This window comes from Agelaius tricolor, unplaced genomic scaffold (assembly GCF_023055355.1).
Source record: "Agelaius tricolor isolate 1412-34295 unplaced genomic scaffold, bAgeTri1.0.p SCAF_3, whole genome shotgun sequence".
In the NCBI taxonomy this organism is placed as follows: Eukaryota; Metazoa; Chordata; class Aves; order Passeriformes; family Icteridae; genus Agelaius; species Agelaius tricolor.
Window position 1 is genome coordinate 29,034,543 of NW_027269263.1, and position 25,402 is coordinate 29,059,944.

Consider the following 25,402-nt stretch of genomic DNA (forward strand, 5'->3'; position numbering starts at 1 on the left):
AAGACCAAGACACAGTTTTGAAGCCATGCGTCCGAGGCCAGATTTGGATGCCACCTGTGGCAAGGTTTTTAAAAACGTAAACACTGTGTACAGTGGACACACCTTTAATGAATGCATGCGCGAATAATAGGATTATTAATAATTAAAGATAACGATTTACTTAGTCAAAATGTAACACTACCTCACCCAGCACCAAAACAATGTCAACGCTATACACTGGCTATTTGTATATCTGTTAAAACACGAAATGCCTTAATGCCTTTGAGCAATTATCTTTTGGGTCAGCACCGGTACTGTGATTGAAGTAGGTAAACCTGCCCTTTATTCAGCGAGAAACATTTCCTCACAGGCTATTGTCATTGAGGTGTGGTGATCTGACATTAGCACCTCGTTAAGATGCAGGCTATGCCTTCAGGGGAGCTTTGTTGTTTTGTTGTTTTTTTTTTTTTCCCCTGTTGCTGCAGGTGTTTTTCCTGATGCCCCGGTTGAAACAACCGAGGGTTTAAAGAACTCCTGAGCACACCTTCAGGTAAGTTGCACAGGAAAAGACAGTTCAGGGATCTACGAGCTCGTAGAAAGCTCTTCACTTTGCTTTGAGGAGTAACACCCATCAACCTTTCAACACATAAATGCACCTTGTCCTTTTCTTCTCTCTTTCAAATGAATGCTTTCCTACTTTCCCGAGTCTCAAGCTTCGTACATACAAGGAAGATCTTTTAAAATAGTTCACTTCAACATCAGAACAGACTGACAGAGAAACTTACTTTTAAGAATCTGTTCTTGTCCTAAATGGGAATTACTGCATCAGGGGGTAGGTGTGGGGGACACGAAGAAAAGTGGGGAAAAAAGGAAAAAAAACCCGAAATGAAAATGAAAGAACTAAAAGAAAATCCCCCAAAGACACAAAACCCCCCATAAAACTGCTTGCAGAGTAGGGCTTGAAAAATTCGTGTCATAAATATCCAGCACGTATCATCTGTGCTACCTCTGACCTTACATACTCCAAGATGTGATGATGAACACCAAGGCATGGTGGTGTTGGTTGCTTCACCTTATCTAGCTTGAACAGAAGTTGTACCTTGCACGTTTTTCTGTATTTGGTCAGACATACTGTACTTTGAACACCACAATTCTGAGAAAAATGTGTTGAATACAGTAAGACCTCACCTTATTACACATTGCAATGTTATGTAATGAAAACAGCAACATGTTTTGGCATACTTTATACCTTAATTTATGTTGGGTATATTAACTTACACAGACTAAGTGTTTTATGAACATAAAAGGCTTGTCAGTGAATATTGTCACTCCAATTTATAATTTAGTAAACTGTATATTAAAAAGTTACCATTTATCTTTGCAAAATAAAAGGCTTAAAAAATGTTGCCGAAACATTTTATTTAGGCTGGGAGGTATTTCTCATTCAGAAACACCATGAAAACAAACAGATTAGGTATGATAATTTTTATACAGCAGACACTTTTTTGGATATAGATGTAGATACAGATATAGATGATACAGATACAGAAAGAAGCATAAAATATGAAATATCCCTTATTTACAGCTTTGGTGATGTGCAGTATATTATGATACTCTAGACAAATAGAGGGGACAATCTGCAAGAAGTATTAAGCTATGAAGCTCTTGATTTTGTATTTTGATTCCCAGTTAATACCTGTAATGGTGGCTACACAGTTTGCCAGGTGTAGGGGCAGACATTTTGAAATGACCAAGTTTTTCCTAAAAAAATTATAACCTTGATGTTAAAAGCAAAATTGCAAAACTCCAGTATTTGTCGGTGACATTTAAAAGTCATTATATTGCAGATCCTGAAATCAAGCTGAACACTACATACATTTGGAAAATTAACCAGGTAAGATCAACCATAGGATTTCTATAGTCAGGTTAAGCAACCTGACCATAATTCCCCAGAAAGGCAAAGAAATCTTTTCTGAAATAGGGTGCACTGACTTCTCAAAAGCAAAGTGATAATAAAATCAGGACAGTGGTTCAAACAAGCAAAATTATTTACTGGAGGTTTTCCATAAGATCAGCCATCTTTTTATCTGAAAATGAATGCAAGTATTCACAAAAGTGGAGATAAATGCCTTTAACCCATAGTTAGATAGGTATGTTAGCACAGAAAACACTTTACAAAATAACATCACATGTTAATTTAAGTACATTTTAAAACCAGCCACAATGCAAGAATTTATGTTCTTTACTGACTGAAGTTTCAAGCCCCATTACTCTCTCTACCTCTTTCTCCATCTACAGGGGGTTGTGGCTTACAAAAACAGACAAGAAAATACCAAAGTCAGCCTTTTTAAAGATCCAATTAACAACTTATACCCTCAGAGTGGAAAACATGAAAATAATGTTAGGCTTTGAAATCAAGGAACATTTTCTGTCCTGTATGCTGATGGACAAAGCATTGACTAGAAGTAATGAGTTAGATACCCATGAACAGTAGAAACAGTATTTCTTTTTCTCTAGATTTTCTTGCACCACAAAACATTTACACATGGGTCTGAAGGAGCCTGTCTATGTGAAAAAATTAAGTTGGGTTAACAGTAACATATAGATCTAATTTTACATTATCCAAGTACAAAATGAGAACCTTTAATTTTTTAATCAATCCTCTAGGAAACAGAAGTATTTGAAACTATAAAACCACAATGGGTTGCTTTAATATATTATAACAATAATTCATCATGAAAGATCTAGATAGAGGACTACTCATCTTCCTAATAAAAGGAAAGTGCATGTTCATCATTTGTATACTGGTTCAGTAAAATATTCTGAACAGACTTCTCTAAGAATGGCACTGCCACCTGTTATACCTCACAACACTCTTTGCAAGCATGCATTTTATTTTGTGAGAAAATGATAATTCAGTGTTTCAATATGTGACATACATCACATGAACATGAACCTTTATTACACTTGGACTTCTCATCCAGTTCTTATAAGCAAGCCCAAACTTTGTCACTGTACAACAAACCTTGTTGAGTTCATCAGTTCTGCATTCTATTCCACATGAACATATAAGCAATTGAAAACACAAACTATGATAACTTACTGACAGGTATAAAATACTTTGACAAAAAATCCCACAAAACCCCAACCACCGTAACCATGTATAATAAAATAAGTCAAAAGTAGTTAACTGAAACTGGTTTATTGGTAATAAATGAAAATCCAACAACTGATATTCAGAGGCTTAAAAAGAAACAGATCTCCATATGCTGGCTGAGTTTGATTAAATCAACTAGTTATTTCCAACATTCAGCTAATATTTTTAAGCTTTTGCCTTTTTTTGCCTGCTCCCCATCCTCCACTTAGCTGCACTGGATGGTCTCGAAATGATATCCGCTCTGTATGAGATGGACTCAAACATGATTTTTCTGGAGTAGAAATATTCTTTTCTAAACAACAAAACAGACATGAAATTAAAAACCAACCAACCAAAACACCCTAAATTTCACTGTACCATATTGTTTTCAAGACAATAATATTTCTAGGTGCAATTAGAAAGCACACAATTTTTTAGTTATGTATCACCATTTAAAAGTAACACAAGCAGTTTAATAAGGCAGTACTTAAAAAAAATTAACTCATCCAAAAAGACAGTAAAATTACTAACTAAAATTATCTTATTTTTAGAAGTGTCATTATCCATCTGTTTTGAACTTAAACACTTACAGAGATACTCAATGCTTTTGACACAGAACTCATCCTTCAAGTGGATGAAGAACTAGTTCAGAAGATATATCTAATTAACAAGTTTTTGTGGTTATGTTAGACCAAATTTAAAAAAAAAAAAATTTCTTTTGTTCAAGGCTCAGGAATACTTAAATGCTGGATGATGCCACAGAAAAATTTAGGAACACATAGGAATATGTGAAACAATCACTTTCATTGTCATTCATACAGATGCTTAAGTAATTTATACAATAGCTTCTAAAAACTCTTCAGACAGTTATTTTAATAAAATAACCAGTAGGCATGATGAAAGGTATAATATTTATTTAAAATAAATGAACATTTTACACCTGATAATATCTTTCTTTGGCATGTGTAAGAAGGAAAACATCTCTGGAAGACAACCCAAACTTCACAAGAGAATGATATGATGTTCACAATACAGGAGTTCATGTCTGTGAGTATATATATATAATATAAAAAATTAACATGCTAGCTTATCAAATGCATATTTTATGAACAACTTTTGCCACTTACCAAAGGGAAATATTATTACCTACATAGTTTCACTATTTTTGATATTTTAACTTTTTAGTACTGCTCAATAGAAAAATTAAATTTCTCAGAATACATAGTGACAAAAAAGAACATCATTCTATGTACCAATATATAAAAAACAGCTATAAATTTCAAAGAGTAAAAGTTCCTTGTTTTCTCATGGATGCTTTCCTGTTGGCTTCTAGATCTAAATGTCAGGAGGTTTTCCCAGCCTACAGTTCCCTTTCTTATGAATTCTTAAATTATTGTAAATGTATCTTAATAAACAGCTCTCTCTTTTGGCAACCAAGAGCTTTCAAGTATTTTTAACATTATCTCCATTCATCTTCTTATGGCTCTACAGATGTAGCCAATTGGTTTTTTTTTCTTAAAATATATAATTTATTCTAGATGTATCTCCTAAAGATTTAAAATTCTGATATTTTGCCTTTACAACATTCCCAGTTTCCTTCCCTTTGGATTATTTTATTTAACATCTCAAATGGTAGCAGAAGGGCTAGTACACAAAGGCTTTTGTTAAAGAGCAAAGAAAATATTTAATCAAACAGTAAGTTTTCCATTAATTATTTTGCCTGGGAACCATAGCATATTCACTGAAGACTGATACCTTCAAATTAGTAAATTAAGTGGTTAACTAATGAAACTTCAAAATAAATCTAACATGGTAATAATATTTTTTAAATTCCATGCCTTTAATTTCAAGAAATATTTTATGAAATTGAAAACATTGTTAAACAACAAAAATAATTAAGACTGGAAGATTTTGTTAAAATAAAAATGAAAAGGAAATTGCTATTGCACATTTAAAGTGGAAAACAAAACTGTGGTTAACTTATGCTTTGTCTGTGCACTCATCTTCAACATGGTATCACAATTTGGGTAAAGAAGACATACAATTTTTTTGGTATATTTTGACAAAAAATACATTTTATTACATTATTTTTAAAAGAGAATAAAAACAGATGCTAGAAAGAGCCTATCAATAATGAATTTGAAAACTAGTCTAGTAGTGATAGGGTCAATATAGGAAGACAGTCAACCTAATCTTAATTGCCTGATCTGGATTATTTCTGGACTAACAAATGTCCTCACTTATTTATGAACATATGGGCACTGGTAAATAGTACATGTAGGGTTTTTTGCCTCTCCACTTGTAATTATATACAATGCATTGGAAGGAATATATTGTCCTTACGTCAGTATGAAATATGTATTATTGTTCCATTAAAAAAATCCCAAAGACCTGCTGTATGCAGGTTTAATACATCAGAGGCTGTCCCAAAGTCTGATAGTCATGGGTCTCTTTTTTTTTAAAATCTGCTTTCCTTAGACTTCCTGCTTTAAACTTTATTATACAGTTGTGACCTATTGAAGCACAGACTAACTCTAACTAACTTCCTCCCTTTACACAGTTCTCAGCACAATTCAGCCAAAGAAAATAAAGCCATTGTAGAGAAAGATCAACTAATTTGGAATGAAATACCACTGTAATGTAAATCACTGTAAATCATTCCCTTTGTATGTCCCATCTTTCCATCTTTGAAATGACCATAATCATGTTTGCACTTCTGATAAATCACTTTTGATATCTACTACATATCTACTACGAGATGAGTAATATTATCAATGCTGCTGTTCCAGTTATCAGTGGTGGAGTGATGAAAGACAGAGCTGGAGTAACAAAAGACTATTCCCTGAAGAAGAGTTCTCAAGGACAGATAAATCACACCAGCATAATGCACTTTGCTTACTCCTATTCAGATCACAGCTATTTCTCAGATGTTACACTCGTGGTTATTGTAACTGCTAGTGGCTAAATATTATTTATGATTGAAAAATTGTGTCCTAAAGAAAAGGTATAATGAAGGTTTTAGTCAAATATGAGAAAGGATTTTGCTGCAGTTCTTTCTCCTAAAGTTTAACACATGACCAAACTGCAAGATTAATGAAAAATAAGAATAGAATAATAGATTCATGAAGGCTGGAGAGGACCTCTAAGACCATGGAGTCCAACCATTAACTCAGCACTGCCCAATCCACCACTAAACCATGTCTCTAAGCATCACATTCACATGTTTTTTGAACATTTTCAGGGATGGTGATTCCACCACTTCTCTGGTCAGCCTGTTCTAATGTTTGATTACCTCTTTGGTGAAAACATTTTTCCTAATATCTAATCCAATAATGAATGGAATGTGTTGCAAATATGGGACTTACCTGACTGATCATACATATGCCCACAAATTAATATGCTTACTTTTATTTCATGGCTTTTGCTATTCCAGTGAAAATCTAGGTATGACTATTTCACATGTGCTCAAGTAAGAGCAGCTTTGCACTTAAGTGTAAAGTGAGCATCAAGGTAGAATTTTGGAAGAAGTAAAAAAAATTGCGTGTAAACGAAAAAAACTCAGTAACTTTGTTGTCAATACCTGTGTTTACAAAAGATTTTCTGATTCTGATTTACAAACGGGCATTTTTTTTTTCTTCAGATATATTCAATAAAGACACCTCCATTAGGAAATGGTTAGAATTTTGTGAAGATCAAGAGAATGAGAGGAGACAAGAGAGTCTGGTAAGGGATGACAGTGGCACTTTGAATTGATAGGCTGAATCTAGAAATTGTCCTTAAAAACAGTCTTGTTAAAAAAAAAGTCACAAACCAGAAAAAAACCCTAACTTTCTGAAAACCCTCAAAACATATAAAAATGAATCCTCATTATATTTTTTCTTTTATATTTATTGATTGGGGATTTTATTGAAGGACCTTACAAATTTCTCTTACAGCATTACTAATGATGTGAACACTTTTACAGCATGCTTGGATTTGCAATGTCTCCATTTTCCCCTCTGCAATGTATCTTGCAAATGAATGGTTGTGTTTGTGAGTTAATTAAGAGAATACTAGCATGTGAGTGAATCACATTACTGCTATCATAATTTCTTAATTGGTAAAATAAATGTGACATATATGACATAGTCATATTTTGCTATAAAGAGGCATATATTTCATTAATATGCATAAATACATTGATTTGTGTATTTGTGATTTATTAATAACTGTAAGCATAATCACAATACTTTCAGTTCATGTTATGTTCTTTAAGTGTATTTGTAGTGGGCCTTGCCCAAAGGCAACAACAGAAAGATTCACAGCATATCAAGATACTATATTTAGTATCTTTACTAAAGAGAATTAGGTGTATATATTAAATATAAGCTAACATGTTTACTAAATCTAAATTAGAACAATTACATTTGGTTTACTATATCCAGTACTGATATTTTTGAAAATTATTATTATTATTACCATTACTTGTACTAGAATTAAATAGAACCTGGCAAGTATATTAAGTATAATTTAACAGGGTACATGGTTATTCTAATACCAACTGATGTGGGAACAAATCTTAGGCAAGAAAAGCAATTTAATTTCTGCTACACTAAAGCAGGCTTTGGAAGACAGGCTCTAACACTTATTTACTGTACATTCATTTACTTGTAACAGCTTAATATATGAAGCTCCAGTAAAGTCTGAGAGACATTTAGATGCCTGCATATTGCAAAAACCTACTCTGAGTATGTGCTGAAAGCTCGTCTTGGGATAATGTCACATGCTTCTATTTCCAAGCAGTCACTTTTTGGTTGTTTAATCTGTTTTCTGCTATCAATTTGTTCTGGTCTTTTTTTTGTTAAAGCCTGGGTCTTTTAACAAATGTCAAGGTTTACATATCCACTGTTTTGATAAGTAATGCAATATGTAAAATGCTTTGAATGAAATTCTTGGTGTCCAAGAAGAAAAGCTTTGTTAAAAGGGTTATGATAGAAATTTTATGATGCATAGTAAACGTCATAGGACATTTATTGATCCACCTAACATTGTATGTCTGGAGATATAATTTATTCCAAAGTCCTTACCATATTGTATTACTTAAAAGCAAATACAGCATAAGAAGGCATGGAGAAAAAAACCTCAACATTTTAATGAAAGTGACCAGAACGAATGCATAGCAGCAAAGCATTTACATCAATTTAAGCTCTGGAAAGAAGGTAAGTTCAGCAGGTCTGTGAAAAAGGTAAATGCCAAAATATCAGAAAGGTTTAACTTTTTAATAATGCTACTTATGGCTATCTTAAAGTTGGATTTTTTTTTTTTAGTTTTATTGTTTGCATAGTTATTGTGCTGCAATTTTACATTATATTTATTAATTTTAAGATAAAATTTAAATAGAATTGACAAGTCTGGGGATCCATTTATATGAAATACTGCGTGATATGTAAGGATATATGTCCTTTTTGTATGGAGATTTGAAAAAACACCATACTCATGATTTTTTTTTAAAGTAAATGGTAAATTTTGTTTGTAAATCTTCATGACTTCATGCTGATAGAACTAAAGACTGGTCCTAAAATTTTATAGAAACAATGAACTTAAATTTCTTTGTTTACCAAAGATTGATGCTCTTCTAACTAGATCATGCTGACAATTACATACTTGAATAATCTGAACTCTAAAATGTGACTCAGTCACATGGAGTTGAAAGAGATAACAATGTACAAGAATATATTATAAACATTTATTAATTACCACTTCACACAATTAAAATAAACATCATAAACATAGTGCTTCAAATACATTCCCATAAAATACAACTCTTTTCTAACTACAAAAAAGAATTTCAGCACCGCTGCTCATTAAAGCCCAATATTTATTTTGTGTTCCAGCTCCTTATCTATTTCCCCAATTTTGACCATTTAGGATGAAACTGAGTGTCTCCCAAAATTTTCCAAAAGGTTGGTCACTTCTAAGAAAATATGTAAAATATTTAGGCTGCCCTTGCAGACAGATCTGAAATCTACCAAATAACAGCGCCTTCCTTTTAGGATACGTCCAAATTTGGATCAAGCATATATGAATTGAAGTTTTTCCATGATCAGAGAAGGAATTCTTGATCTTTTGGTCTATTTTCACTAAAATACCAGTCAGTATGGAAACACGCTTTTCCATGATATTACATGGACCTAAGCAAGGCTGTTCCTAAAGATAATGGTGCTAAGTCAGGGAACTTAAAGGCCTGCTTGTTTCATGCTGTCTATGGCAGATGGAGGAGAGGAACCACGGAGAGGGTAAGAATCAAAACTCCTACAGGAAGAAGACTGAGAGAAAAGGCAAAGGGCTGCAACTAAAATCTGAGAGAGAAATGAGACTGATTCAGAATCAAGGTGAGAGAGCTAAAGCTAACTTGGTAAATAATGTCCTGGCACAGCTGGCACAAGAGAATGGCTTGACAAAGAGACTGACACAGAGCAAGGAGAAAAACATGGACAAGAAGAAAACTCTGAATTGGCAAAGGGAAACTGTAAGAATAAAGAAGATGGATTATGGGGCACTAGATGGTTCCTAACTCTCATAATTAACATAATTAAGAGAAGTAAAAATACAGGTAATAATGAGAAAGAACACAAAGAATAAGTACATTAAGAGACTGGACTTAAGATCTGCTGAAACAGTACACTAATCCAGGCCATATTTGGAGGAAGTCTAAACTAGAAGATGATGAATCTGAGGAATAATGTCAGGCATAATTTGGATTCAAAACGAAACAGAGAGTGAGAGGGGAAAAAAGTAATCAGACCGGGATCTGTAGAAACAAACAGAAGACTTGATGGCATATGTGGGAAAGAAGAGGGGATGGGAGAGAAAGCTTAGGCTGCAATAAATTGGAGGAGAGAAAGAAGGTCCTCTCATTGTAAAAGAAAGGATTACAGAGCACAGCTGTGGAAAAAACAGCAATGATAGAGACAAATTAGAAGGAAAAAGCAAGGAAAGTAAGAGTGCCTTGGAAGAGAAGATCTTACAGACACATCTTTACCATGCAGTGCAAGAATCTTGTGAAGTAGCCAAACATAAACTACTGGGCCTTTCAGTGAACTGACTTGAGAATATTTTTGAATCTACTTAAAAACATCCCACAGCAAAGGAAACATAAAACTGTTATTATTTACTCAAATCATAGGACAGAAATACTTATTGTTGATCTAATGGTTCCATGGTTCAAAATGGATATTTAAGTGAACTATAAGCCAATGTTTCGAACTGGAATTTTTTTTTTTTTTAAGCTAGTTCCTCTTAAAAAAAAATCCACACTGAAGAACTCCCAAACCCTAGTAGAAGAGTATGAGGCTGGTAAAATTAAGCACTTAAAATTTAGAATAGGCCTCTGTATATCTGTTCTTGATTTTTTTTCATAATTGCAAGCACAGATGATGAAATTACATGAGCTCTTGTATTATTTTTTCTCCCTAGCCTGTTAAATTCAATGAAAGCAAGTTCTACATGCCTTTAAAATCTGCATTTAGGTAATTTTTTAATATGCAACCTCAAAGTCAATTAAGCAGCATCTTTTAAGATGTCATTCTGTAGACTGTTCAAAAAGATTAGGTATATGTTGTTTGATAGTCAACCAATACAGAGAAAAATACATATGTATGAAAGAAATATGCACAAGAAACCCCTTGGTAAAGTATGAGCAAATTCAGAGAGTGCTTAAAAATGAGATGTTTATTACACAGATAGAGTTTACAAATCCTAAATGAAAGACAGGAGTCTTTGAACTAGAATATATAGACAATAGTGATGCTAAGAAGAAAGGAACAGGAAAGCAGGAATTTTCTAATGTGAAGCTGTATAAAACACTGCTTATAACAAAGTTGAAGGGTTTCTAACAATTCTCATGAAAGAAAGGGAGGCAAAAAAAATCAAGGTGGGGGCTCCGTCAAGAGCAAAAAGAATTGAGCAAGATTTAAAAAGGAAGTGAAATAAAAGCTACTGTGTTTTTTTCTGAGTTGGAAGACTTCACTGTAAGAAACGTATAATTAAACAACATTAATTTATTTTCACTGAGTTGCAGAATATTAAGAGTGAATTTACTGGAGAACTAGAACTGATAAATGTTTTTTAGTGGAAATATACATGGGTCCATTTTTTGAATTAAGCGTAATAAAGGAATTACAAGGTTCAGGTTTTAATTTATTTAATTTGTTTTCCTGGAAAGCAGTTTTACTGATATCAGAGGCTTCCTGAAAAGCTCAAATTCAGGGAAGAGGAGAATTAAGAATTCTGGGCAGTATTTCAAATAAAAGTTAGAGGCAGAGCTCCCATTACATTTCACTTTCAAATTTTGGTCAGGAGATTGCAGTTCCCAGGGCAAATATAAGGCAAATGAAGTTTAAATTTGCAGAGAAAAAAACCCCACAAAATTATGATGACAGACAATGTAAAATATGTAGGAGACTCATCTATATGTCCAACACTGGTCGGTCAGAAACAGATTAGGATGATAGAAGGTAGTTGACCGTCATAGCCTACTCACAAATTAGATATTAGGATATGCTAAAAACCCATACTCTCTAGCTAGGTACAGAAAATGCTTATCCTCTAAATCTTGCAAAATATTTCTCTGCCTATCTTGCAACTTCATGCTGACTAAAGTACTAGTGTTCAGGAAAGAATTAAGACAAAAAATACAACCAGAAATTCACACCAATGTTTATGGAGTTAATAAAAATTGCAAAGAATGCTCAGGCCCCCTGCCCCCCCAACCAGCCCCACCCCAAAAAATAACCTCAAGAAATAGAAAAGAAAAAATAGTTACTAGGGAGCACAAAGCAATAACTGTGAAGGAATATTATATTCCTTCTGGAACATAATATAAGTATGTTCTTAGATCATAACATACTGGCCATTAACAGAAGCAAAGTCATCAATTAGACAGATAACTATTTACTCCAGCTGAACAATGGCTACTCTTTCTTTAGGTTATACATTTTTTTTAAACATGTGGTCAATTTAATGAACAGTTAGTTTTCCCTTTGAACATGTAACAGGGAAGCAAATCAAATACTTTTAAGTAAGCAAATGCTTTCCTTAAACTGAGATATTCTATGTTAAAAGCATTCCTTTTAATACTTAATTAATTTAGCTTTGTCAAGGAACAGAATTAAATTAGTTTAGGATTAATCTATCCCATCCAAATTTTTCAGAAAAAAATAGGAAATTTGGCTTTTAAAAAACTTAAAATAGTTTAATTCATAATTCAAAGAACCTGCCATTGGAAAAAAATCTATAGAAAAAACATAAAAGTTGGGAAGTTCACAAAATATTTCTTAAAATCTTGACTTAGCCTTTCTAAAATCCCATGTAAATTAAAGGATAATAATTTTGAAGTGTAGTATGTTTTGTCTTAACAAAGACACAATAATTCATACATTTCCCTATATATCTATAAAAGGTATTTTATTTCCATATCACATGAATTTGAGCAGGATTTTTTAGTAAATATATTTAAGAATCCATTATTTTGTATTTCTAGACTTTTCAGTCGGTAAGATCTCAACAATTTATTGATACAATTTCTAAATTACAAGTTATATATAAGGAACGTGTATGATACTCCCAAATAACAGCTCTTGATTCCTAACAATAATTGAATTCTGAGGAACATCCACAACTATGGATGTTGGAAAGTGAACTCAATAATATTTCATTAATAAAGCTTGTCAAATCATTGAGGTTGAGATCTTCTGAAAAAATGGTACAAGAGCTTGATTTAAGAATTTATTGAAATGACAGGACCTCTAAGGACACAGCATCTTTATAACAATCTAATACAACTTCAGGTTAACTCAAAGGGAACACACCTACTAAATCACTGAAACAGTTCCTAGGCAACTTCATTTACTATTTCAGAAGGCAAAACCAAGAGACACTATAGAATAAGAAAGCATTCTATAACAAATATATTCTTAGCAAAGGCAAATTTATAATGTTTTCAGATTAAAGATATCATGGGGCTAAATGATTTATTCTGATCATTGAAAAGCAACAGACTTTGGCAAAGAGAAATAATGTAATAAACATGTTTCTATACTGCGTATGAAATGTAAAAAGGTGACAGTAATATGTGATTTTATATATCAGAAGTGACACATTTGAATGCATCATCACTGTTTAATTTCTTAAGTCCACGGTGCTAATATTTATAAAGACACATATGCAGAAACATATTCAAAAAGACATAAGACTTGGGCTTTTTTTTCCTTAGTTCCTGGATTACTGAAATAAGAATGAATATGTAGGTATGGCACAGTAGATGCATTTTTTGAAAGCATACCTATATTAGCAGACATTGTAAACTCTCTGTCTCTCCACCCCCACTCCCTCACATTTATCACTCTGCCAGTTGGTTGTTCCTTCCTGCTCCCTTCCTAATCTCTCCTTCTTGAAGGCATAAAGCAATGGCACTTTTTTATTTTCTTAAGAAAAACCCATTCTCCAAGATTCACACAGGCAAGAGTTCATATTAATTTATTTTTGCATGGAGTTACAATATAGGTCACAGTCTAAACAACAGTTACACACTAATAGGAATGCAGTGTATACTATTTAACTCAATTATTCAAAATACAGACCCATTCTATTCTGGATACATGAATAAAATGATAATTTTGTCACTGACATCAGTAGTTTAGAGTTATCTCACCTAAATTCAGGATCTTAGCAGTTAGGAATCTCATCTAATTTAAATGGTGTGGCTTCATTACTAGCCAATGGAGAGAAACAAGAAAACTAAGGACACAATTCGTTCTTTTCTAAGATGGCAGGCACAAAGACAGAATTATGTTTTTTTTTTCCATTGGTACAATTAACTTAGACTATGATGATAAATTTTATGTAATCTAATTTTAGGAATGTAAACCAATTCAATAAGCACAAACATATTGAGTCACTATATTTTTTGCTTGTGAAGTAATGTAAATAAATCTTCATTCTAAAGCCTTTACAAAGTATGTCAAAAATAGAGATTTCAAGTATTTTTACATGTTTTTCTTGAATTTTAATTTTTAAATTGAAAGTGGAAATTCAGTATATATGAAAACATAATCAAAAAGGAAATCCAGCAATTTATATATATAAATTATATTAAATACCCGATCACTATTTTGACAACATTTCAAGAAACTTCACTACTTAAAAAGTTTTAGGAATTTTGATAATTTTGCCAAGTTAATTTAATACAGCTTAAATTTTCCGTATTGTGCTTTTGGGGGGGTTTAGGTTTTTATTTATTTGAAAAAAACACTGTACACAAATAGAAAAATAGAGTATGTCATATTATCAGAAATATATTAAAATTTCTTCAGTTATATTACACAAAATAAGACACGAAACTTAAAATTCTATAATTTTATGACATTCAAAAATTTTTTTTCTATATATAGAGTCTTTTGTTACCTTCTATGGTATCAGAATGGTAAAAATATAAGGCTTTAAAAGGCTCCTCTAATACTGAGGTATAATAAGTTCAGTGGGATCATAAACTACTGCACGACTGGTAATCAACATGACAGAAATCTCTGCCTTAATTTGTGATATGTGTTCTGGTGCTCAGGTAACAAAACATGCATTTTTCAAAGCTCTTTTGGAAATAAAATAAGAGGAAGATTAAAACCAAATCTTTTTCATACTTAAGGGAAAAGAAAATCTTCTCAGGACTCAGCCATGAGAAGACCTACGATACATCACAGGGGACTTCCCATTAAAATCACAAGAGGAAAGTCTATTGACATCACAGTTTTTAAACTGAACTGTAGTAAATGTATGAAAAGGCTTTAGACAAAAAAGAAACAGAAAGATAAGCATCATGTATTATTAAGGACTCCAAGCATGCTCAGTTCTACTTAGCATTTTAAAGTGATCTTTAATACTGATACTGAAAAGAACCATAACTTACTTGAGGATCTTGCTGAGTGTCTGTGTGGCGGCTTATTTTTTTCTCTGTTCTCAGTCAAAGCACTTCCACTGGCCATGGAAACAAGGTCTAAATCCATGTCTTCTCTGCTTACAGAGCTTGCCTGGAAGCAGTGGGAGAGAATGTACACAATCATGAAACAAAATATAACATTTTCTGAATGTAGCTCACATTACTCCAAATAAACAAACAGGGTCTGTCAAACAACCTTCTTCAAAATGATACCACAATCCTTTTTTGTTGCCTAGGCTGAACAAATGCACTATGTCAAAGCATTTTTGTAAATAAGAGCCGATCTTAAAATTGTGGTTTGTGATCTGAGTCAATGCAACAACAAAAGAAAACATTTTAGTACAGTAATTTTGAAGAAAATCAATCTCGCAGAGGGTTGATGAAACCTTAAACAGCTTAAGATCATTTACTGACCAGACTATAATTTAAGTTATAGTTGAATGCCAGAGATGTCATATTGGATTATTTCCTGCAATATTTATGCTTTATCCAGGACACATATCACTTCAATCAGTCATGGGCCCAGTGAGTAATTTAATCTTTAAGGTTTTTACTAATTAACCATAACCATCAGACAGCATTTTAATTATACTTTAGGCAAGAGTATTATATTAATTATAAACTTCTGACATCCAGTGGTGGTATGTTTTGACATGAGGCATGTTACCTGCACACAAGTATGACAAGAGAAAAACGAAAATCATGTTTCATTTTAGCATTGCTGTTTTGGGAACATCTAGGGCAAAGTTTAAAAACCGACCAGGAAGATACCTCCCTCTGCAAATTGCAGATTGTTATTTTTGCAGAAACAACTTCACATTTACTGAAGAATGAAATGAAAAGCTATTCAGCAACAAAAGCAGCCTCTAACAATAAAAAGATACTGAGGGCCAGTAACAATGATGGGGAAAAATCAGACACTGCTGATGAGCAGTCAACAAAATTCCCAGCATTCCCGAGTCAGTCGGCTGGAAGTACTGAACATAAGGATTTACTCCTCTAGACTTTGGACCTTCAGAAGTGAAGTCCAGCAAAGCAGATTCAGTCTTTCCTCTCTCTGGGCTGTAGAGCTAGGTGTCTTTCAGAACCAGGTGTCTAACTGGGTAATTCTTTTTTAAAAACAAACTACAAAACAAACTACAGAAAAGGAAAAGACTGCTAGTGGTAATGTCATGAAACTTTTGCCTAACATTGTCGTAGCAAGACTGCTCAACCGGGTATCGAGAGACTGGGTCTCAACTCCTTCCTCAGGGGCATAAAGCCCCCAGCTCCCCTTTTCTCAGCAAAGTGCTGTTACTATGAAGTTGCAGGCCATTCTGGAGGAGACAATTTCCAGACTTCCTGTTCAAACTACCTCACTGTACCAAAAGCAGCACTGCACCAATGCAGACAGGCTTTGTAGTCAAGTCTAACTTAGAGAACTCAGATGAAATGGAGACCTGTTTCATTTCCTTGTCTTTACTCAGCCACTGTTTAATGTAAAATTCATTAAAAAGTCCAAGCATTTTCAAACCAAAACCTCTAAAGATACAGAGATTTTACACTCTTCCTTAGTGATTGCATTCCCTTTGTGTCCGCACAGAAAGTTTATCCCTTGCTCTCTGATGCTTACCTTTTATATGTTTAATGATGAGGAATTTAAAGTTTTGCTTTGCACAGCTAGTCTTTATTATTGCTGTTAACATCAATATTTTATTTTCTCTTCCACAGCAGTGCCAAGCAACTTTGAAAAAAAATGTTTTATCCTGCCAATTGTTTCAATTTTATTGACCTTAGTATTTCCAGTTGCTTTAAGCTTGTGACAGCTTCCTACGTTCAAAATCTTTAAACTGAAAACTTTTAGTCTTTCATTAGTAGAAATAATGCAATGATTGTGATGCTCAAAGAGATTCAAACCAATGGAAATGATCATCCTTATGATCATCCTGATCATCTATCTCACCTGTTTGAACACACAACAAAAGTCTTTTTCATGTCCCAATTCCCAAAGATTTGTGGCCATGAGGGCACAAATTTTATACAGCTAACTTTTCCATTGTATTATTATCCAATCCCTACCATCACAGAAACTAAGGCTTCATCATCTTGTAGACAATGATATTCAGGATTTTATGCTAGATTTTACTATGGCTATCTTGATCTCTGATGTAAAATATTTGTTATTTTATTTCAAATAAATTTGTTTTCACCCAATTACAGTCAGACTAATAGTTAAGGCTGTATTAATCACTGGAGAAAACTTAATTTGGCTTTTTAAAGAAGCTGATTGAAAGTCCTCTGTAGCTAATTAAAATCTTCCCTTTTTTGCTTATGATTTAGAACCAGGTTTTGGAAGAAATTTAAGATACTGGCACAGTTTTTTTCAGACTGTAGTATTAGACTTCCATCTGTAGTGATCACCATAGTTAACTCTTCAGACTTGCTGCCATTTTTTTTACTATCACAAATCTTTCTTATTAATTAGTTGAAAATTAATATCAATCAGGAGGAATCTTTGCCTTGAACACAGCTTTGCATTTGTATATTTGTCTATTTCTAGGTAAAATTATCAAGATGTTCTGTCATCTTCAGAGATAAAAGGTGCTTTTGAATTCAAGTTACATATAAATGACTGAAGATACTGATCAATAGTGAAGGGGTTAACCCTGTAGGTAACTTAAACTTCACACAAGAAGAATCAGGAAGTCTATCCTACAGGCTCACAAAATCTCACAAAATCATATTCATTTAAAATAATTGTAACTGTAAGCATGCCTTCCTAAGCACTTCAATGGTATTATTAATGAGAAAAATCATCAAAATTACTAAGATTAACATAATAAAGTCTTAGATTTAAAGCAGGTTACTACAAAGCAATAATCCCCAGTGAGAAGACTTCATTGTTTATATGTAACCACTGAAATGCAATTTTGTATCCATGAAAAAGAAAGTCTTAATTTACTGGAATGTCCACAAATATAATTTAGAAAACTATATGAAACTTTCAGGATGCAGGCTTATGGAACACATAACAAGCAGGGAATGTCTAGCACATCAGAAAACTTCATTGTTTCAATCATATGGCATAGGAATAAACTACTGGAAATGCCCAGGAATGCTTTCTTCTCCTAATGCTTCCTCCCTCTCTCTTTGCTTTTAATATATATTTTCCATTTTTTTTTCAGTTTACAAGAATTTTTTTGATAATGATTGCAGCTTTTAACTTGATTTTATCATGATTTCATACCTTTTAAGTAAGCTACTGTGCCAAAACAGTAGGAGCATGTTCACATTTCAACCTTTAAGAGAGAACTCATATAAATTTTAAAACCAAAATTCTCCAGCCATCTGTGTGTACAAACCACACCATTATTTCACTTCCTGTAGAGTACTGCTTTCTGCATTAGAGATACATTTTATGCTATTTTCTATTTCTTGAACCCTCTATTGCATTTTTCTCTGCATTTCACTCATGTGGAACAGTTATGTTATTATGTGGCACAGGCTGTGACAATTCCATAACTTTGCCAGTTATGTGGGCACACCACATAATGCTACTGTGGGATTGCAGCAGTGTTTTGTGGAGAGAACCGCTTAGTGTAAATAACATACAATCTACCTATGTGCACTTATGCTTACCAATAATTATATCATATATAATTTAGATAACATTATTAAATTATGATTTGCTCCAATTACTGCTTTAGACTCCACATATCAAACCCTACAACAGGCAGTTGGTTCATGATTTCAGCCCTTTCGATTTTAGAAGAACTGAAGAATTGGACACATTTGCCAGAGAAAAATACTTGAAAAAAATCTGTCTTAAAGCAGTAATAGTAACATGTCAGGCTTAAAATAATTCTTTTCAAAGGTGAATTTTATGGGAGTTTATGGAATCATTTCCAAAACATGCAAATTGCATAGGTTGTGGAGCTAAAGAAGGAAGAGGCTAGATAGGGGCAAGATTGATCAGAGAACAAAATGAGGCATATGACACATAATCTAACTGGGAAATACTTTTTATGCAATATTTTGCATCATGTATATGAGTATGAAATACTAATTCTGCCTAGCTTCTAAAATTTTTCCCCATTTTTTACACTGCACAAAATTTTTTCAATAAGAATATTGCTAATATGGCATTAAAATGTAAACTCTATACATATAGAAATAGAGTGAGAATGCATTGGCCTGGAGGCATCACAACTGCTTGCTATTAAAGGAATTTTTGGTTATCTCTGACACAGTCTTTCAATTTTGTAAATCTTCAAATTGTTAAATTGTTCATATTTCCCCTCCTGCCAACTTACATGACTACCTGTTTCAGAAAATCCAATTTTTTAAATTGCTGCAAAAAGAGTGAATCAGGAAAAGAGAAGAAGGCATTTAAGATGTAAAGAAATATAAAAAAAATGTAGGAGTAAGTCTGACTTCATTGAATGCTTTCAATAACGTCAACATATTAATATACAATTCCAACTTACTGTATTTCAATAAATGAAATTGAAAGCATATTAGAATGATTTAGGTATGCTATATACAGAATTTGAGAATATATAAAGTTGTTTAATTTACAAGCATACACATTTTCAGTAAATAATGTAGTTGGTACTGAACCACATTTAATTTTTTTCAACTTTTTTTGAAAATGCAGATTTAGAAGCTTTAAAAAACACACAGTAGCATTTGATGTCTTAAAAACAAACTCAGTGTCAGATCATGATGCTAGAACCCAAAGCACCTACATGGGGTTTTTTGCTGAAATATTTTCTTCTGATCTCCATCAGGGGATGACTCAATTGCCAAACAGAGATAACACTACTGAATTATATTAACCAAAAATTATCCTGTTTTTACACCAGATAAGGATTGAAAATACCTGAATTCTGCAAAATCCTACAAAGAAACAAATTCTTACCACAAGCTGTACTTGTCTGTTGTCACATATTGCAGGGTCTAACTCAGGCAAAAAACGACAGCTGGGAAAAATGTAGAATAGAAATTTCAGTAACTCCCACTGTACTGGGCTCACTAAAATACCTGCACAGATCCTTTTCAGTAAACAATCTTGCTTAATTATTTAAAATTATTTCATGATTAAGATGTATCAGGGAAATTAATATTAACTGATAAAGTATCAGAGCAATTACTATTAATTTTCTGTACTTGATTTAAAAAATAATTAACAATTGTTTATTCAAATGATAGAATATTAAGTCAAACTATTCTAACCAGCATGACTCTTTGTATGCGTTGACATAAATTGTAGAAAAGTCAGTTTTCATATTCCTTTTTGTAGGAATAAAATTGTTTTCAGCTGAAAAAATATATAAGCTGTTCTAAATTGTCTACCAATGAAGTTTGAATGGACATCAGTTGCACTTTTGGCACATTAAAAGAAGATATCATGATCCTTAAAAAAGTCAGTACAAATACTAGGGCATAGCATACACCTGCAGAGGTAGCACAATAATATTTAAGAAAATTGTTTTATAAATTTCTGTGTCTTACTTTCAAACGTTATTTCCTGTTGTATTCCAGTGTTTTCATTCAATTTAAAAGTCATGGAAATTATCTTAAACAAGCACTTTGAGTATTTCTCTATTATGGATTACGACTAAAAGAGAAATATTTCTGCAAATATTTCCTAAGGAACATGTTTTTCTTATAGTTTCTACAATCACTGATGCAAGCAGGATATGTGGCATATTTTTGTGCACAAGACAGAACAATTTGCAGCCCATTTAATTGCAAATACATTTTTTATGAAAATAATGATAAAATAATATACTAAACCCATTGCTTGCCTACAGACACTTTGTTTGGTTTTCTTAGAGATGCTTGGCATTGTGTCTACTAATGACTTCATTAAGATAACTAATACCTTATATTGAATTTATGACCAAAATACACTTACTATGTCTTCATGTTAGTTTAGGCAATATGAACCTTTTCCTTAATAGTATTGACATTTTACCTGTTTAATAACCAAAACTGAACATAGAACATGTTTACAACACTTTAGTACAGTGTAGTATAAAGATGTAAACGCTGGGTTTATGTTTTGAAGACAAAATATAAATACACACTCTTTACCTAAAAGAAGTATTTTTTTACTTCCTTAATCAAATCTAACAATGTAGCTAATGTTACAGTTGATTTAATTACATAAAACCATAACATATATCAATAGCATTATAAAATATATCATGAATAAGCACTTTTTTCTACACTCTTTTCAGTCTAAAACCCACTGCATTGCTAAAGTAAATCTAAGTAGTTATTTATGATAAGATTCTAAACATTTTATAATTTCAATTTCAATGTGGAGGAAGTATCTATACAATGACTACTAAGCCAGTTCTAAAGGGTGCCATATTTGGGACCCAGAAATATGGTGTACTGTCTGCTAGCTGCAAAGTCATGTTTGTTTTAGAACCATTTACTTAGGTTTCACTTTACAAGATAAATTTAAAATAAAAAAAAAAATCTAATTTAAAGGCAATGACCTCACCACTTTGTATTTCTGGAACTGGATGCTTCATAATCCAAAAGCTGTTCATGAAGCCATTGGTATGTGAAGTCTTTTCTCTGTAATTTCTCATCTAAAGTAGCATCCAGCTGAGAAATTTTTTTACCTGTGGAAGAAGAGGAAGATACTCCTGTCTTTCACCATTATTTTAAAATACATTTTCTTTAAGATTTCCTAGATAAACTTGGAATCTATGACTTCTTGGAAAAGAAAAAAGGCAATTACTTCATTTTCATGCAGAGTCCAACTATTTAAAATCTCTTTAGATATATTCAAGAAATACTTTTATAATAGCTTTAATTTTATGGTTTGTTTTCTCTTTTGGGATGTAATATCAGCCTTCTGAGTAAATTTATTTTATTGGGAAATAAAGCTATCCTTTGTTATGAAATTAAAATAGAAGTATATATTATACATAAATTGCTTGTCACAGCTGCCATGAATGTTGCTTATTGTGGTATATCCATAATTAAAATATGCAATAATTTATACTCACAATTCTACTTAGCAATCTGTAAGGTTAAAAAAACAAATCACCATTATATGCAAGAGTCGACACATGGCAATCTTATTACTCTTATCTGTCTTTTACTGATGTGGTCTATTACAATGTTTAAGACATTTAATGGCAATTTCTGATTTGGATTCCAAAGCAATTGCATCTATGATATCACTTTTCAGAAATTACTACCTACTTTTAGATCACAAATGATATCTAAAGATAGAGAATAAAACAGTGACATTATGGGGAAGAAAACCAAAATGTCCAATTCTGGAGATCCTTCAGTTTTTGGATCATTCTGCTGAATAACAGACATGCTAAGAAGCATCAGGAAGAGGCTGCCAGAATTGGAAGAGAGCACAGAGGAGCCATCATTACTGCATGACAACATTCATGGATTAGAATATTTTTTTATTTTCTATCCTCATACATAAACTTTCTAGGCTAAATCTTTTTAGCACCTTCAACTCAGGGCTTTTATGAGACATTTGAAAACTTTTTCCTTTTCTAGTTGGTACAAATATTTGGATTTTTTCTCTTTGATGTCATTTCAGATAACACTGCATTATCATCCTTTTGCTAATTATTCCTTTTGTTTTTCTTTCAAAGATTCTTCTTTGCTCACTGATATGGCAGCTACTAGAAGGTTTTTAGCAGGAACACTTGAACCAGCAAAGACAACATCAGGTCCATTTGCTCACTATGGATGATTTAACTTCAGTAACTCCAAAGGATTGGCAGGGGTGGGGACAGCAATATCACAAGTGCCAAGTTTTCACTCATGTTTTGACATTATAAACTGAAGTTATAGGATATTCAACAATTCACCTTTCAAGTGATTTGGTACATTGCATGCAGTATTTTTAAAATTTAAATTAAAATTTAAAGTTTATAATTTACTTTGCATAAAACGCAGGTTTTGCCTCATTGGCATTTTACCTAGCTTTGCCATCAGCTCATTGCTTTCAAATTCTAGCTCAAAGTTAAAGTATCAAAGCTTCTTATTTCATAGTCTGAAATACAAATATTTTTTGTTTATTTGTCTTAGTATAGGGAGTCTCTATTCAAACCAAATCCATTCCTTAGGCTGAATGTATTCAGGGCAAGGTCCTGGTCCAGAATATAAAGTTACATATGTCTTGCTAGTCATTCACAGACTAGAACTTAGGCAGAAGAATTTATCCTTAGTTAACATAAAGAACTCCCATTTACCTCCTTAGAAAGACAGAAAATGAAAATCTTGGATGGACAGTCATTGTATCTATGGAAATGAGTGTGTGAGGGCTGACTAAAAAAGTAAAGCAGTGAATTACTTAATCAGTGCCAAATATTAAAACACTGATAATTACACTGTTCATCAGCTGCCTTTATTAAAGTGGGAACTATTTATATTTTCTAAATTTATGATACTGCCTTCCTGGTTCAGGAGTACAGTCATCTAACCTTTCAATTTTGAAAATTTATAGGTTCCAAGTTCACTGGTATCCTTATAGCTCTTCATTCGAAGACAGATGCTGATTTATATAAACAAGACACATTGTGAGTGACCTCCTAAGAGCACTTCATTTGGAGATTAAACCTTCCACATTTGTTCTCCAATGAGGAATAATCTCCCAAGAAAATATATTTAATTTTTTTCTCATCTGTATTTACAGAAAAGTTGGCCCAGTTTTCCTATCTTTCTAACGATAAATATGTCTTGTAATTAAAATGATTTGTATTATTTATGCATTCACTAAATTGTTTTTATCCTTTTCCCTATTAAAAGGGAAATCAATGTAGGGGATAAACCCATATTACAAGTTCATGTCTGAGTCTATGTGTCAGCAATGGTTGAAAGAAGATGAACATACAATAAGCTATAATAAAGCTTACAAAAATATAAATACTTCTAACTTGGCAATCTACTTTCTAAAATTATTTTTAATAATTTTCCTTAGTTGCAGTTTCATTTTTTGATTTAATATGTTTGAAACAGAATAGTTTTTATTTAATAAACTTTTATTTTAATATATTTTTATTTTTTCATGCTGATTATTGAAACATAATTGAAACAAAAATGTCATCAAGGTAAAAGTACAAAGAAGACCTTTCTTCCTTAAAATTATATATGCTATTAGACAGAATATTCTTTCTTGTATTAGTGTTAATAGTGGCTTTTTTTCTCAAATGGGCAGATGATCTTCAATAATTTGTTTATAATGTTGCAGAAAACTGTATTCTATTTTCTTTTATATCCTTGCTTTTTAAAAGTAGTATCTAGCTTTTTAATTCTTAACAAAAAATAAATCTATGTTATGAATTAAAACACTGCATTATCACTTTTCTATTCCACTTATGAACATCATGTGTTCAAGAATCTGGTGTACTAGTGTCATTAACATGCATTTCCTTGGTAGCTTTCTTAAATTAGGACTATGTGTATTTTAAAAACCTGGACCTGATTTTGTAGAAGTAGGAACACTCATAAAAGTTCCAAAGAGCTGTAAGCTTTCTGCATCTTTGAAATGGATCAGACCCATAATCTTTAATTGTTAAATGCGGACGACTCCAAGACTATCAAAGAAAATAGAAATACATCAAAGAAGGCATCAAAACCCAAAATCATTTCAGAAGTATTTAAAGTATTATACCCTCATTAGATTATCGCTCTAAGACTTCAATCTTTTTGACCTTCTTTTTTTACATGACACACATGTTAATAATTTAAGATTGGAATTATCTTACACTTGGCATTAATACAGTAATGATTTTTAGGTGTTGCCAAATAATCATCCACACAGATACTGTGCACTTAGGCCAGATACAATGCAGCAGTCAGGGCCACCTACTGGCAATTTCCTACAAAATCTGATCATCTAAATAGGGAGAACTTAAAAAAGCCCTGGCATCTGAAATATCTTTGGAACTGCATATTACAGGAAAGTAACAAATTCTTTTCTGGGTCACCAAATCCACAAGCAAACCTGTAAAAACCTGAACTTTGATATCAAGAAAAATGTAATCCTTCATCAGTCAAATCTGTTTGCTGGGTGTGCTGTGAGACAAGACAACTCACATTCAGTTAAAAAAACGGATGCTATTATGTGCTTTAAATTAGAGTATCTCCAGGTAATCCATTACGTGAACTAAAGGAGAAGGGCAAAGAATCTGTGAACTACTTCAGGTGAAGTGCCCTAAATTTTACATGGAGTCAGTTTTCTTTCTTTCCTCCAAGATATATGGATCTTGTGTCCTCAGCTGTAGCTGTCACTGTTAAGAGGACTGAAACACAGCCAAGGAAATAGCTTGGCATATGGA

At 32.6% G+C, this 25,402-nt stretch overlaps 1 protein-coding gene across 7 annotated transcripts in view; it reads right to left on the reverse strand.

Annotated features, from left to right (window-relative positions):
* Positions 1–3,162: 3,162 nt before the first annotated feature.
* Positions 3,163–25,402, reverse strand: part of LRRIQ1 (leucine rich repeats and IQ motif containing 1) — a 103,157-nt gene continuing 80,917 nt past the window's right edge. For 4 of the 7 annotated variants that reach the window (XM_071423329.1, XM_071423326.1, XM_071423330.1 and 1 more), the window contains 4 exons: positions 21,583–21,706; positions 19,987–20,047; positions 15,057–15,177; positions 3,163–3,428 (listed from right to left, as the gene is read on the reverse strand). In XM_071423329.1, coding sequence (XP_071279430.1) covers positions 3,289–3,428; positions 15,057–15,177; positions 19,987–20,047; positions 21,583–21,706 — 446 coding nt within the window. In that variant the 3' untranslated portion in view covers positions 3,163–3,288. Of the gene's footprint in view, positions 3,429–15,056; positions 15,178–19,986; positions 20,048–21,577; positions 21,707–25,402 lie in introns of those variants that run through there. The other 3 variants (XM_071423327.1, XR_011678592.1, XR_011678593.1) reach the window with 3 other exon arrangements.